The 16,694-nt window shown below is 51.7% G+C and overlaps 1 protein-coding gene across 1 annotated transcript in view; it reads right to left on the reverse strand.

Moving 5' to 3' along the window:
* Positions 1 to 16,439: 16,439 nt before the first annotated feature.
* The window catches only part of LOC113185243 (liver carboxylesterase 1-like), a 30,371-nt gene continuing 30,116 nt past the window's right edge, over positions 16,440 to 16,694 (reverse strand). Inside the window, exon 14 of the mRNA XM_077792822.1 lies at positions 16,440 to 16,692. Within this exon, the coding sequence (XP_077648948.1) occupies positions 16,440 to 16,692 (253 nt within the window). The remainder of the gene's footprint in view (positions 16,693 to 16,694) is intronic.

A 16,694-nucleotide genomic window follows, 5' to 3' on the forward strand; every position in this document is an offset into this window, starting at 1 on the left:
GGAGACCCAGGAGAAGGGGAGCTTCCAACTCCTCCCAAATACCCCGCTGAAAAAAGTCCCCAAGCTGCCTTAATTCTCAGAGGGATTTTCTTTTCCCAAGTGGGAGCCAATATCCTGCCGTACGATTTGTCTTCCAGTCTGATAATGTAAGACGGGAACATTCTCACCAAAGAAGTCATTTCCTACCTATAGGAATTTCCCAGAAGAATCCCACTGGATCCACTCTATATGTTTGTTTATTTCTTTTGAAAGCTACAGAATGGAAAAGAACAGAGAGGGTGTTATGGCGTTGTGAAAATAGCACAGCATTTAGAGTCGCACAGACCTGGGTCTGTGGCTAACTAGCTGGGTGGACCGGGGTGAGTGGCTTCACATCTTTGGGTGGTAAGGCCCTTGTGTGTAAAATCAGGGACTATATCAGATAATCAAAGGTCTCATTCACTTAAAAAAAAAAAAAAAAGCCTCTGCATGTCTCCATGACAATATCTTGTGCTAAATTTATGGTGAAGACAGCATGTCCCTAACTGCAGGGCTTCCCAAAGCGATCCCGTCACCAAAGACCTACTGAGCTTAGAAATATCAAATTTCCAAGACACTTGCTGTTTGAATAAAAGAAAAGTCTGACCCTTTGTCTTGAGGCCTGTTTTGTGGAATTGGAGGCTGGCTGTGGAGTCCCATGGTATTGGAGGCCAGTCGAGGAGTCCCACTCTGTCCCCGGGTGTCCCAGGACTGTAGCCCTGCTGATGGGCCACTCGGGCTTGCTGGTGACTGTGAAGTCGTTCCGGGGGTGCCTGCTGTCGTCCCTCTGTCCCTGTTTCTGTATGAACCAGGAATGTTTCAATAGTGTCCTCTCTGAATCACGGGCCGTTTGGTGTCATGCAACTCTCTGTGTCTGGTTGAGTTTATTTTAAAAGTTGTTCTCTTCATAGAAATGTAAGTGTACAGAATAATAAAGGATATTTCCTGTGCCACGTATCTGCTGATGGAGTTCAAATGCTTTCTGTCATGAGGTAAAATGCTGCCAATTACGTAAGGCGAGTGGGTTGGTCTGTGACCAGCCTCCAGCTAGTAAAGTGGCCCACTTTTCACCCCGATGATTATTTTCATAACCCATGGTACAGGAGGCTGGAAGGGGTTGAGTCTGTGACCTTAGCTCTGAGATTCATGTCCATTTTACATTTTTAGTGCTAGGAATCCAACCCAGGGCCTCGCACACACTGACCCAGAGCCCAGCATATATTTTTACCTAAATAAAAAGCGGCTACCAAACAGCAGGTGTAGCTCTCCAGTTCTGGGTTTGGTTCTAGGACTGACTTTCAAGGGAATCAGAACCTCCAGTTGGATTGAATCAAGGCACAATCTTGTGTGTGTGTGACGTTTCCTGGGACGAGGGCCACAGTCACACGTAGGTCCTCAGAGCTGAGTACTGTCACTATTTGGGGACGACTCACAGAGACTTGTTTTCAAAGATGACGATGACAATGACACCCGTCTGGGAGGGGTTGTTTGTTAAAACCGGTCGGAGCCTTCACGTAAGCGGAGGCCGTCAGAGCAGGCAGCTGGGCCCAGGGCTGATCGGAGGCCAACGGTAGGAAGCCCCAGAGGACAGCCCAGAGCCCCTCAGGCCGGAACGCAGGAAGGACCCGTGCTGGAAGCCGTGAGCGCCCAGCCCTGGGGACGCGCAGGCAGAGAGCAGGCAGTGTCTCTTGGGACCTGGTAGAGCGGACATTGTCAGGGAAGGGTGGAGCAGCAGGTGGCACACGTCCAAGCCCCTCTGTGGGAAGCTTCTGGGCTCTTCTCTGGCAGCCCTAAGCACAGGCCTGGGCAGCGGTGCTGGGAGAGGCAAGGTCACTTGTGCCCAGGGGCCTGGCCAGGAGCCGCTGGCCCCCAGAGACGCCGTGACCTTTCCAGCTACCTGTTCCCATGCGACCTGCACATGGAGCAAACGGCAGGGAGCAGGTGTCCCTGTGGGCTCTTGTGGGGCGATGGGGGTTCTGGAAGCTTCCACCCGCCCCCTGGTCTGACAGGGGTGGGGGGAGCCAGAGGAGCACGGGGAGTCCTGAGCCTCAGTTTTGGCCCCTCTGGGGTTCTGAATTCCCTGAAATTTAATCCCATGCTGTGCTCTTTGAGGACATTGTGCAGATACTGTCCCCAGAGGTGCCCGTTGGCCCAGTGGACCCCGAGTTGCCCAAGCCAGACGCTCAGGGTGGGCTTCCAAGTGCAGCCCCTCCTGAAACCTGATGTTGGAGGAGTTCACGTCCGGTTTCCTAAGGAAAAGACCCCCTGTGGTCCTCAGATCCTCAAGTATTTCAGAGCCACAGGTGGATACGGTCAGCCCCCCTCTGTGGGTCCAGCGCCTGCAGGTCAACCATCGTGGATGGAAGTGCTGGAGAAGGCTCGGGACTGCCCGGAACTCCGGCAGCCTCCGCCCTGGTCCTCATCCCCCGAGCCTCTCCCCACAGGGGCGTCCGTGGCCTTCGCATCCTGGGGGCTGTTATAAGCAATCTTGAGATGATTTAAAGCGGGCATCTGCCGGGGTGGGAGAAGGTTCTGTGCACATCATCAGGGGCTTGAGCGTCTGCTGATCTTGGTATTTCTGAGGGCCCTGGAACCCATCCCTTAGGGACACAAGGGACAACCATGTGGCCTCTGGCCTCTCTCTTCTGATGGTCCTGGGCATCTGTGTGCGCTACCCCTTGCTAAAGGCGATGTCCACTGCCCTTTCTCTGCCCCTATCACCGCCCACCCCACCAGTGCCTCCAGTTTTCCCACTGGACGGAGCTGACGCCTGGGGCTGGGGTGAAGAGGGACCACTCTGAAGTCGCCCAGGCAAAGCCAGGCCCCTCGCACCTGGTCAACCCTGTCCTCGTGCTGTGCTCCCTCCCGACAGGAGCCCTGGGGCTGCAGGAAAGGGCAGCAGGGTCATCAGGACCAATTCACGTGTGGGGGCTTGTGGCAGAGCACTGGGAAGATCACTTTGTCATCTAGCCCCAGGGGAGTCTGGATGGATCTGTGAGGTCAGGGCCAAGGGTCTGGGTAAGTCTGAGACCCCCAGTGCCCGTCTGAGACAGCTCCTCTGACGTTGGGATCGGGTCCCCTTGTGCCACTGGCCACTCACGCCTGTTTTTTTTGATCTGTCCAATAAGTGGCTGCCCCTTACCCATCCTGTGCTGGTCTCCCTGCGAGAACTCTGTTTTTACAACACGGAGGCAGCTCTTTATGGAACAGGTGGGGACTAGGTTGGGGCTGTAGTCTGTGGTTCTCAGGTCTTTGGTTTAGTAGAAAAGGTGAAGGGTTTGGAATTAGACTAGAACTGGATTTGCATTCCAGCTGTCTAGCCCTCGCTCCCTCCCTCCCTCCCTTCCTTCTTCTCATGCTGGGGATGGCCCCAGGGCCTTGGGCAAGCCGGGCAAGCGCTCCACCACTGAGCTCCTTCCAGCCCTCAGCTGGATGTTGCTGGACATTGGATCATAAGGACGTGGCTGTGGAATCTGAGGCCTTCCTGTCTCAGAAGGGTGGGCAGGAGACCACTGTAGCTGAAGGTGAAAGTGGGTAAGAGCACTTAGGAGCAAGCTCTGGGCCCCTGGTACCTGGATCCAAACCCTGGTCCCGAAGCCTTGGGCAAGTTACTCAGCTTCCCTTTGCCTCAGATTTTCATGGACAAAGGGGAGTGACAGGAGGACATCATGGGCCACGGGAGGATTGGGAGTACTGTGTGTCGGGGACAGGACTTGCTGCACCCTCAGCTGTCCTACGTTGGGTGCATCCCAGCCATGCAGTGACCAATTTCCCCGTGCCCAACTCTGCCCGTGTTCAGGTGACTTCCATGTTTGTGTGGCCAGAACAGCTCTGTTCCCTTCTCGTCCTGGCTCTTCCTATCTAGGATGGTGCTGCTGAGGCTCAAATTTGGGTCTGGGCAGCCAAACCCAAGTCTCACTGGATCTGAGCGCCTGTGACCACCTGGGGGCGGGGCTCAACCTTCAGCAAATGCTGGCTCCCTGGGCCTGGCCTCTTGCAAGCCCCCTCGATGGCGGACAAGGGAGACACTATACCAAGCTGGCCCTGACCACATCTGCAACCCAGAGGTGCAGAGACAGGCACTTGTGGCCAGAGACTCCGAAAATAGCCAGCAACTAACTGGCTTCTGCTTGTCAGCTGCTGGCTCTGTCGGGCCCAGGCTGGGGAGGGGGCTGGGCGAGGCCAGGATAGCAGGGTGTGAGGGTAAGGCTTGGGGCACAGGGAATCCATGAAGGCCTCCCCTGTCCAGTCCCCAGAGATGGTCCCAGTGAGGGCCGTGGTCTTGGCCTTCCCAGGGACCACAGAGCCTGGGGCTCTGCTACAGAGGATGGCTGCCAGGGGAAGAGCATCCCTCATGCTCTGAGGCTCCAAGCTCTAGCCCAGAGCCCCAGCCTGGGACAGCAGCCTCAGGGGAGCAGAGGGGAGGCCCACCGCAGCCCTAGCACAGCCATTGTCACTTAGTAACGGGGCCTCTGCCTGCTGCCCACCCTGAGCCCATTCCCAGGACCCCACTAAACGCCTCTTCTTGCACCCTGAGCAGCTCTGGTAGCTGCCAGAGAACCCAGGCCAAGTCTCCAGCCACTCCACAGTAGCCAAGTCCTGTCCCTGGGAGGAGTGACAGGGTGGGGGTGACAGCTGAGGTCCTTCAAGGACATTGCAACTCAGGGTATGTCAAACAGGCTGTTGATTCAGGTCAGCGACACGACATCCGTGAGCATCAGGGGACACCCCCGACCCCCACCCCCTGCCAGCCATTTTCAGTTTGGAATTGCAAAACAAAATGGCCCACGGTGTGCCTGGCTTTATTCAAAAACTCCAGTGGCGGAGAGGAGCCAAACCGCAGCCACACACACCTCAGATTCCCAGGAGGACAGAGACCTGAGGACGTCAGCACCTTGGACAAGGCCAACGACTGGGCAGAGGGATCGTTCGGCTCCTGGGGTGCCGACTGCTGTTCTTACTGTTTCACAAACACCAGCGCTGAGTCCCCCTAAGAGCCCCGCGGGGTAGGAAGGCTTCCCGTGTCCAGATTGGGAAACTGAGACCCAAGGAGTTGTTGGAACTAGGGTTTGAATCCAGGAGGTGTGGTTCCCATCTGTGCCGCTGAGACACCCGTCTTCCTTGGTCCTCAGGGAGAGTTCCAAACCCTCATCAACGACGAATACATAAGGCACCCTTTATTTAGACATATATGTAACTTATTTACAAGGAGAGATAATTTCCATGCATATTTTAAATCAAAACATGCAAATGTGTACATCCAAGTGCCTACAATATGCTAAGGATAAAAGGAATTCTTCTGCTAGTGTTTAGTCAGCTTTGGGGCTGCTATGACCAAAACACCTGACAAGAACAATTTAAGAGGATGAAATGTCTATCTGGGGTCTCACGGTTTCAGAGGTCTCAGTTCGTAGAAGACCGGCTCCATTCCTCAGGCTGAGGTGAGGCTGAACATCATGATGGAAGAGTCTGGAAAAGGGAAGCAGCTCACATGGCAACCAGTGTTGAGAGCCACAGCTGAAGGGGCCCCAGCAAACTTCCAACTGATTGGCTCACAGCGGCCCCAGCAAACTTCCAACTGCCAGCTGATTGGCTCCTCTGCGGTGATGCTCATTGGGCTGTTTCCTTGCCCTTTCAGACCACGGAGCTGCTCATTGGAGGACTCTTTTGGCTCCACCCACGCGACCCAGCCAATCGGCCTCAAGAGCAGGAGGAGTGGGGGTTGAGAGGCTTGTGGGAAGCCGGTGGTGGCAGTTGGGCTCTGAGGGAATTCCTGAAGAGCTCCTGTGGTGCATAGTGTGTGTGTTCTAAAAATAAAGTTCATCCTAGAGGACTGATACCTAACCATATTTGGCAGATGGACATCACACACTAGCCAGAATTGGGAAAATTAAAATATTTGCATGTTACAGTTGATACTTCTTCAGGATTTTTGATGGGCTCCCTTCATACTGGAGAAAAAACTAAAGATGTTATAGCTCATTGCTTACAAAATTTTGCCACTGTAGGCGTTCCAAAACAACAGATTCAAAACAGATAATGGTCCTGGCTATACTCTTACCTCTTTTAAACAATTTTGCTCATCATTTGGCATTACTCATATAACAGGAATCCCATACAATCCACAAGGACAAGGCATAGTTGAAAGAGCTCATCAAACTATTAAAATGTACTTATTAAAGCAAAAAGAGGGAATTGGGAAGAGGTATATATCCCCCAAAGATAAACTTAAAATATCCATTTTTACTCTAAACTTTTAAAATTTGAATTCATCAGGGCTTAGTGCTGCGGAAAGGCATATGTGTCCAAAAAATGTACATAAGCCCAAGGTACTTTGGAAGGATATTCTAACAGGACAATGGAAAGGTCCTGACCCAGTGATTGTCTGGAGTTGGGGGTCTGTTTGTGTGTTTCCACAGGGAGAACAGCAGCTGATTTGGATTCCAGAGAGATTAACTAAGGTTCTGACCCAGTGATTGTCTGGAGTCGGGGGCCTGTTTGTGTGTTTCCACAGGGAGAACAGCAGCCAATTTGGATTCCAAAGAGATTAACTAACTCAATTTCTACAGACCAAAAAGAAGATGATTTGGCTTAAATCCATATCAGCTGATATCCAGAACTCCAGCTTGGCTATCCTTACATCTTCAACAGTGGTTCTCCCACACCTGGAGGCTAATGAAATCAGGATTTTTTTTCCAATATCTATTTTATTATTGCCCTTTCCCACATCATGAAGTTCTATTTTGTTTTTTGAGCTCATACAGACCTAGGTTAATGTTTTGCTGATCAGTTCTATTTTTTGACTATGGAGTTTTTAAACATTGCAATGGAGATTTCACCTGTAAAAAGTTACAAGGCCTTTACTATTATGTTATGTGTTGTATGTATTATATTATGTGTGCACACTTGTGTTTTATGTTGTATGTTTGTATGTGCATATGTCCATATATCATATATGACGAGCACTCATGAAAAAATGGATCCAAATTTTTTTTTCTTATTCATGTGATTTAAATGGTTTAATTTAAATTGGGTAAACAGCTGTTGAGGACTGTTTTAGTATGTGAACAAAAAAGGAGGTTAACAGATCTGTTTGTTTACTTTCACCTTTCCTTTTCATTATATTTAATAATTCTGTTCAGGATAATGCAAATTGTTCAGAAAATTGTTTTCTTTTAGTGCTGCTGGAATGTTACATAATTTTTTCTTTAGCCATTATTGCCAGAATTCCTATCTTCATCCCAGTGCCAGTGAAGACAAAGATAAAACCAAACTACAGCTTCTGCAATAGCTATCACTGAACTGCTTGCAGAACTTGCCTGGACTATGTATCACTTGTATGCATTGTGAACTATCTGTTGGCGCAGCAACTTGTGGTAGTGTTGGGGTATTTTTGCTGATGGTGTCATCAGTGGTACAAATTTTCTAAAAGGAGCCATCAATTGGCTTGGTGTATCCTCCTCCCTTCTGCTTGTGACGGTCGTTCAGCTAAAATTTGGGGGTCAACAGAGGTGAGGCAAAGAACCTCACCTCCCCGCTGGTACAAAGGCCTATCCACAGGTGTGGCTGTATGCTGGACTGGTAGTCAATGACAGGTAAGATCCAATTGCAATGGTACCAACCTAAGACAGGAGGCTGACGCCTTGAGGTCAGCTCATCTGATGACGGGTAAGGACCATATGTAGTATTGGACAACCTAAGGTAGGCACGGTCCCTAAGCCACAAGCTTGTTGTTTAAACAGAGAGGGGGAGATGTTGAGAGCCACAGCCAAAGGGGCCCCAGCAAACTTCCAGCTGTCAGCTTATTGGATCCTCTGCGGTGATGCTCATTGGGCTGTTTCCCTGCCCTTTCAGACCACGGAGCTGCTCATTGGGGGACTCTTTTGGCTCCGCCCACACGACACAGCCAATCAGCCTCAAGAGCGGGAGGAGTGGGGATTGAGAGGCTCACCGGAAGCCGGTGGTGGCAGTTGGGCTCTGAGGGAATTCCTGAAGAGCTAGTGTGGTGCAGCGTGTGTGTTCTAAAAATAAAGTTCATTTCTGCTTGACACATGACTTGTGAATTGTGCCCAGCCAGACTGCGCAGACCAGGAAACAGGGAGAGAGACTCCACTCTCCAGATATAAAATATATACCGCAAAGGCTCACCCCCAATGCCCACCTCCTCCAGCCACACCCCATCTGCCTTCAGCTACCACCCAGGTAATCCCATCAGGGGTTAATTCACAGATGGGTTAAGTCTCTCTTAACCCAACCATTTTGCCTCCAAATATTCTTGTCTCACAAATGAGCTTTTGGGGAACACCTAATATCTAAACCATAACAGCTAGGTCACTTAGTAGCAGAGAGTTCCATTTGAATAAAGGTCTCTAATTTCCCTTGGAAAATAACTCAACTGGCATTTTCCAAATACGCCCCAGCACTGTGCCCTCAGGTTGTTGATGCCTGGTGCAGACTGTGCCCAGGCTCACTATCAGCACACAAGGGTGACAAGTGACTGTGACAGATGTAACTATGATTTCTTAATAAGTGAGGTTTTCCTGCTCTCTTGTGACATGCAGGCCACGGGTCAGGGAGAGGTGTGGTCTGCCGGGAGAAGAGGGAGAGTGTGCTTGGTTGGAGAGAAGGATTTTAGCAAGGGCTCCTGCTGGAGGGCACCAGGGCTCAGGATGACTTTGGAGCTGCCTAAAACACTCATCAAGTCTCTGGGCTCCTTCTGGCTCCTGGGCCAATGTCCACAGCACCTGGGTTTCCCTGCAGACATAGGGTCATCTTTCAGGCAGGAAGAAGAGAATCAAGAGAAAGGGCAGGAGTAGGATCCTTGCACTCTGGAGAGGAAGAGCTTCCTGGACCCCACCCGGATGTCTCCTGCCCATTGGCCAGACCTGGGTCATGTGGCAGCAGTCACCTATAAAGGAATCTGGGCAGGTACACGGTTGCCCTGCACAGAATCAGGCTTCCCCAGGGGAGCCATGCAACCAACACAGGGAGGACATGGTCATTGCCTCCCTCTCTGTGACTTCCAGTATCTGAGAATTAGAGGGACCCTGTGGGCAGCACCATGGACTGAGACCTATCCAGGTCATTTATTAAAATGAGACCTTGTAAGGGATCCGCAATTTTGGGGACAAGAGGTAGCAACCACTTGCTTACCCAGTGCCAGGCGAGTATCTGGAATACCGAAGGTCCCCCCCCCCCGTGGGTGACTAGGTCTTATAGATATGAGTGAGACAGGCCATCTCATAACATTGCAGAGAAATCAGGCACCGAGCCCCACCTGGGGAGGTCAGAGGGCCCCCCTAACAGGTGAGTCTTAACATTCTAAGAAAGGAGAATTGCAAAGGTATCCGCGCAGAGGCATGAAGCACAAAGAGCCTGCACCATTTTCAGGTTGGAATAGATGAAGAAAGTAAGATCCAGAAGATGAAGGGCATCTTATGCTATAGTAGGGGATAACTTTCTCTAGGAGGCACAGGAAGCCATTGAAGGGTTTCAGATTTGCACAGCGATGTGATTATACTTGGGCATTAGATGGTGTATCCACCAGTGACCTCCACACGACAAACCTAGAACCATGTATTTAGTTGATGCATCTGTGGGCCACCTAGGGCGTCCTGCTGGTCTGGACCAGCCCCAGCTGGTGGGTCCCCCGAGACATTTGCCTGTGACATGACCATGGACTGGACGAATCCATGACCACAGAAAGTCTAGTAATGTGCCTGTGTATTTTGAGCTGTATATTATTTCCCCATAAGTGGTCCCTAGTCAGAGTGACACAGAGGGTGGACTGTGACATCATAAGAGATATATTTGATTTCTGCCTCCCCCTTCCCCTTTCCCGGCACACAACTCCTGAAACCCTGGCAACTCCTAAAGTGATGGTGTCTTTTTATATGCTAATGAGAGGGCTGATAACAGGGTGCTCCTAGGTAGCCCCAGAGTAGGGGCTTCTTGCCAGGCGGGTGCAATCATGTAATTAGGGGGCAGGAAGTTTCGGCCTCACCCCTGGACCTCCAGGGAGGAGAGAGGGGCTGGAGGTTGAGTTGATCAGCTATTGCCCCAGATGGAGTCAGTCGTGCCTACTTATGAAAGCCTCCGAAAAAAATCCACAGGACAAGGCTTGGGGAGTGTCCGGGTTCCTGAGCACGTGGAGCTGCTGGTGTGGTCAGGCTTCCCAGGGAGGTCCTGGACGTTCTATGGCCCTCCCCACACCTTCTGTTGCCAGAACCGACACCCCTCAACAGTTTAGCCGTGTCATGATGCCCCAGGGTATGAGACCCAGGCAGGATGCGTCCAGCTGTGGTGACAGTGTGGCACACACAGGCAGGACTCCAGGTGCCCCGGGCAGCTCTCCTGGGGAATGGCCTGAAGTCGGTCCTCGGTTTCTGTTGTTTCTTGCTGCCTGTATGTAAGCAGTGGACCTGCCTCCTGTGGGTTGCTGCAGCAGGGTGTCTGTCCACCAGCCTCAGACACGTTGGTACCCAGTGCACCATGAACCCACTTCACAGTGAAGGCTTGGGATGCGTGTCTGGCATCTGACATGGAAAGGTCTCGTGAGACTGAGCCCAGAATGCCCAGAATCTGACTCTAGCTCCTGGTAGATGGTGTCAGAATGGAAGTGAGTTGTGGGACATTCAGTTGGTGTCTGCTGGGGCATCTGGTGTAGGAGGTGGGGTATTGAGAGAGAGAGTTTGAGAAGAGAGAAGAAAGCAGTTGGCATTTCCTCCTTTATGACCAGCCCTAAGAGAGAGGTGAAGAATTGCTCATTTGCAGAGAAATGGGACATAGAGTTTGCTGAGCAATTTGGAGGTGCCCAGAACTGGATTTTAATTCTGTCTTGGAAACCATTGGGCCAGAGGGCATTAATATCAGTTTGAAGGAGAAATGAGATTTAGGGAGTTATCACTCACAGGCCTCTGTATGATTAGCACCCTGGCTGCTGAAATAGGCAAGAAGCCAGCCCCTATGCTGTCCCTGGCTGTGTCAGCACAGGCATAACAACAGTATTGGTGATGCTACCTGGAGCCTTGGCTTGGCTGTGGTCCTGTTTCCCGAAGCAGGTGCAGCTGTATGGAAACTTACCACAAGAGGGCAGCAGAGAACCACTAATCAGGCCAGGGCCCTCTGTCATAATCAGGTCTCTGACATTGGGGATCCAGACGGCCCAGATAAGGATTTTCGAACAAGGTTCAGGGTAGGAAGGTAGGATTGTTTTGCACTTAAGGACCCGGCCCCAGGTTCATCCCAATTCTGTCACCAGGGATAGCTTCATGGTCATGAGACCTGGAAGTCATAGGGCCCGGCTCTCCCAAGGGATCCATGGTGGTTTAAAGCTCTGTATTTGCCATCTTAAAAACAGCATACTGTAGTGACGCAGCCACAATTCACAATAGCTAAACTGTGGAACCAACCTAGATGCCCTTCAGTAGATGAATGGATAAAGAAACTGTGGTGTATATACACGATGGAATATTACTCAGCATAAAAGAGAATAAAATCATGGCATTTGCAGGCAAATGGATGGAGTTGGAGAACTTTATGCTAAGTGAAGTTAGCCAATCCTAAAAAACCAAAGGCCGAATGCTTTCTCTGATATGAGGATGCTGATCCATAATGGGGATAGGGTGGGGGTGTGTGTGTGGGAGGAAACTTTAGATAGGGCAAAGGGGAGGGAGGGAAAGGGAGGGGGCATGGGGGTAGGAAAAACAGTGGAATGAGATCGACATCATTACCCTAAGTACATGTATGAAGACAGGAATGGTGTGACTCTACTTTGTGTGTACAACCAGACATGAAAAACTGTGTTCTATATGTGTACTAGGAATTGAAATGCATTTTGCTGCCCTATATAACAAATTAGAATAAATAAATAAATAAATAAATAAATAATAAATAAATAATTTTCAAAATAAGGGGTCCTGCATTTTTATTTATGCACAGCAGGTAAAGTAGCCGGTCCTGTCTGTCACTGGTGAGCTGAGTGTTCTTGGGCCTCGTGTTGAATTTCGTGGCGATGATACCAAGTATAACCACAGAGGTTGCTCTGAAGATTTTGTGGATTAATATGAAAATTATCACGAGGGTATGTAACAGATATTCGATCACTTTTAGTTACCATTATCACTCTAGGGCTCAAAGGCATGGTTGGCAGATCTTCAAAGGCTCGTGTTCCCTTCTCTGTGTACAGAACTATGTGGCTGGCCTCTTGTCCTTCAGTACGTCTAGTTCCATGGTCAACTGATACCACCGATTATGGGTGATGAGTCCTGCTCCCCGCAGGCATATCAAGCAGGGTTTCTTCCAAAAGAGGTCCCATAGACTTCTCCCGGCAGGGAGGGGGGCATAGCTGGTTCCTGGTACCCCCAGAAGTGAGGTGTTCTGCCCTTTTTATGTGTCCTAGGCTTTCTTTGTTCTCCTGCCCTCTTCCCCTGATCTTTCTCCTTCCTGTGTGTGACTGAGCCCAGGGATGCTTGACAGGGTGGCCCAAAGGTGGGAACCAGGTGGGCCAAAGGGGGAAAGGCAGGATCCATTAATTAACAAGCTTCTACTCCACGTAGGGAGGGGCAATTCCCAGACAGGTTACCTTAGTAACAGGCTGGAGCAGGGGCAGGTTTTGATAAGGGTGGAGGAAGGAATTAACATTTCAATCCTTCAGGGGACAGTCTCCAACTTTCCAGACTCACTCAAAATTGGCCTCCTGGATCCGACCTGACTCGATTTACCTATCTACCCTGACTGCCGGTCTAATTCTGGCTTCACAACTACTCGCTAAGGCACCAGGAAGATAAATCTGACCTTGGTCCCCACCCCAGAGAGCTCACGTCTAACAGGAAAACCTCTGGTCACTAGCTACCTTAGCTCTTCTTTTATTTGTATTGATGAATACAAGTGAGCAGAGGGCCCCCCCACAGACCACAGGGAGCCCGAGCCACCAGGATCTGAAAAGAGACAGTGCCTGTCCTGCTTCCTTGTACCTGCCGAGGGGCCTGGGACAGATCATCCCTTCTCCCCAGAGACAGGTCAATAAAAGTAACCATGCCCTGCTCCACGGAGGTCAGGAGATTAAAAGGAACTGCTGGTTGTGGACATGGCCGCATGGGTCACCAGGAGGTGCACGGGAGCTGGTTAGGACCAGATGGAGAGCCCCCTTCTTCCACTCGCTGCTCACACTCACCCTCCAGGGGTGCAGGACGGCGGGGCTGAGTGAGGCCAGGGAAGGAGGCTCTGTCCCAGACCCAGACCTGACAGGTCCCAGGGCACCAGCCCCTTCTACCATGGGGAATCAACTCCTGGTCCTTCTGCCTGAGACAGTCCCCAGAGCCTCCGCAGCCTTCGTGGGGTAAGAAAGGAAACCTGCGTGAGCTTCCCTTTGACTCCAGAAATGAGCTTAAAATAAAACCCACAAAAATGTCCAGGTCCCTGCCTGGGCCACAGTGATGAGGGCCACAACCAAGTCAAGATGGCGCCTGGCAGTTTGCCAGGAGGAGTGGTTTCTGAGCCTAGGCCAGCAAGCCATTAAGATGGTAAGGATTCCTTAATGACTGACTGCTGTATGTTAATTAAGTGGAGCTGTGTGTAATTAGTTGGGTATATGTACCTCTGCAGTCTGGCGGAGAGGCGGTGCCTGCTAGCTAGGGTACCCGCTACTTTGAGTTCCCGCTCAGTTCCCGCTGAGTTCACTGGCAATAAGGTAGTTCTCGCTTCAACCTGCAAGTTGCTTGTCATCTCCCAGTTACTTCGCCCAGCCAGACAACGGCACCACAGAAATCAGGATCAGGATGGACCAGGGACAAGGCACTTCTTAGACACTGACCCAGTGATACCAATGAGCAGCCGCCAGGTGGGGACCTCGGTGCCAGGGACTTTTCACTGCCTCTGCAGGGCTTGGCTTCCTAAATCCCTTCTGCATTTTCTTGTCTCCAATCTTTCCCCTTTTTCCTTCCCTCCTTCCCTCCCTTCATTTTCATCTGGTTGGGTTGTTTTTTTTTTTTTTTTGGTCACAGCTTGGTTGAGATGAGGGCACAGCTCAAGCCACTCATTCCCGGGAGGTTTGGCTGGTCGCCCTTTGTGCGAGGGAACGGTCTGTGATAGACATGTCAGAGCCCTGGGCCCCCGAGGGCTGCCCTGGGTGGGGGCAAGCGGTGTTTGACAATCCCTGACGCACTCCGGAGCCAAGCGGAGAGGGGACCAACTGTGGGCAGATACAGAGGGACAGGCCACAGAGCGTGGTCAAGGGGGAGAGTGTCTGTCGTCCCGGGTGGAGAGGGGTCAGCCCGGGGCAGAGTGGTTGAAAGAACCCTGTGTGGGAGTTAGGGGGCCTTGGCTTGGCCCCAGGGGCTTGGTCAATGGCTTCTGGGGGGCTTTGAGCCGGTCCCCTCTCTGGGTGGCCCTCTGTTCTCTGTGGCCTAACAGACACAATGTGCCCTTCCCGATCAACCTTACACTTGCTGTTCCCAGAGGCTGAGCAGCCTCCCTCAACAAGCACCAGTCACCCCACGGGGCCTTCTCCGTGGGACAGGTCACATGCCAGGGGAGCAGCTCCTGAGCAGGGACAGCTTTGGTGCCTGAATACCCACCTTCCTCCTCCTCTGCAGGAGCAGCTCTGGGGTTTGTGTTGGACCATCTTCTGTGGGTCCCCACTGGGACAGAGGACCAGCTGCTCGCAGCACACCGCTGGCTTCCCACCTGTCTCTCTCCTCTCCTCTCTGAGTGCTTCCTGGGGTCACCTTCTCCCCCCAATGGCCACACCCCAATCCTTGACCCAGGGCCTGCACTTGAGTGGACCAAACCCAAGACATCACGCTGGTCCTTGGTGACGCTGCTGTTGGGTGTGTCCACATGGAGGACTGCCATGGCTTCTCAGTGAGTTGACCCCTTTGTCTAAGGACATGTCCCTGTGGAACCCAGCTTTCCTTGTGGGTATCTTGGGCTGCGTCTCTTCTGCCTCTTACTCTCAACCCAGCTGTGTGCTTAGCTCTCTAGTTCCGCCCCAGGGTTACAGTCCCGAAAGATGAGGCCACTCCCCACGGCTCACAAGAAAGCTCAAGGGATTTTGCTACCTGCATGGTTAGGGTCTCTGTGTTTCTGTCCCCTTAGCTCACCTTCTATATGTGTCCTTTGTAATATCCTTTACACACACACACACACACACACACACACACACACACTCTGAATTCCCTGAATTCAGTAAACTGCTTGAACAAACTAATCAAACTCAAGGAGAGGGTCTTTGGGAATCCCGATTTATAGCCAGTCAGTAAGAAGTTCAGGTAAAAACCATGTGGAGTCGTGCCTGGCATCTGGAGGAGGGGGCAGTTTTGTTAGAGACAGCACCAGAACCCAATTGAGTTAGTGGCGGCTCGGCTGCTGCAGAATTGCTTGCTTGATACGTGGGGGAACAACCCACACACAGCTGGAGTCAGAAGGGATCTGGGTGGTGAGTGTCTGGGGCAAGCTGGGGCTGAGTTCCAGGGATTTTAAACTCTCATACTAGGCCACATTCAGCCTTTAGCACTGGATTAAACCGTTCAGAATATTTCCATTCACACACAGGACAACCAAATTCTCCTCCTGTCGACTGGAAAATAAGCCAGTGTTCACGCCCACCTCTCCTCCAAATGCTGTCTTCCTTTGGATTTCAGGGTGCCCACGTGCCTTGCCCCTTCAGCTCTCTGGTGCAGAAGGTTCTGATGCTGAGGACAACCCAGCTGTCCCCTGCTGTCAGGGTTGGAGTGAGACTCCTCAGAGCTTTGTGAACCTGGCAGAACCCAGCAGTCAGCCCTCAACTTCTGAAGGAGGCTGTTCTAGGATGATCCTTTCAAGGTCTTGCTCTGGTGAGGTCACTGCTGAGATCTGAAGTGGTCCAGGGTACAGAAGGGCTCAGAAGAGGTTTCGGAGGGGAGCGTCTCGTGGAGGGGCCCGGGTGGTGACTGTGTGTGTGGAGGAGGGGACTGCAGAGCTGTGGGACGGTCAGGAAGCCATGGAACTATGCCACAGGCTCACCGTGGCACCTGGCCTTCTCCACAGAGAGTTCCAAATTGAGGAGGGAGACCCTCCACACTGACCATCCCAGATCCTCTTGTTGGAAGTTGTTGGGGGTCCTGTGACATGAGGCAGGTCCAGGGTCCCATACTGCTGGACTGGGCAGGTCCAGAGGATGAGCTACCCCAACAGAAGCGAAGCCTTCCTATCTCCTGATGGTGCCTGTCTCTGCAGACTCCCTCTGAGGAGGAAGGTCTCATCTCTAGCTCCAGTCCCAGAGACTGATTTGATAACAGGAAGAACATTTATTTCACAAATGGAGGTCATCAGCGAAAACATGCCCCCTCCCTGGTCTATGCCCAGCCCATCCCACAATTCTCCAGCCTCTCAGAACCCACACCTGTTTTGCCCCCGGGGTTCTTGGAGGGTGGCACCCAGAACTAGGAGTCCTCTGTGCCCTGAGTCCTCTTGCTTCTGTCCCTCATGCACAGCTCTCTTCTCTGGCCAGTGGCGTCCCTACACTCCTGTCCTTTGTGAAGCAGCTGTCCTATTCTCCCAGACTTAAGCGTGGTCCAGAAAACCACTTCCCTGTGTTTCAGCCCCATGGCGGCCTTGGTTTGGGGGCCAATCTTCAGGTACTCTTCTTCTTGGCTGTACTCTGGCCAGTGGGGGAGTCCTTTTCCATTGGGGTTCCT

The sequence above is a fragment of the Urocitellus parryii genome, chromosome 15 (genome assembly GCF_045843805.1).
Source record: "Urocitellus parryii isolate mUroPar1 chromosome 15, mUroPar1.hap1, whole genome shotgun sequence".
In the NCBI taxonomy this organism is placed as follows: domain Eukaryota; kingdom Metazoa; phylum Chordata; class Mammalia; order Rodentia; family Sciuridae; genus Urocitellus; species Urocitellus parryii.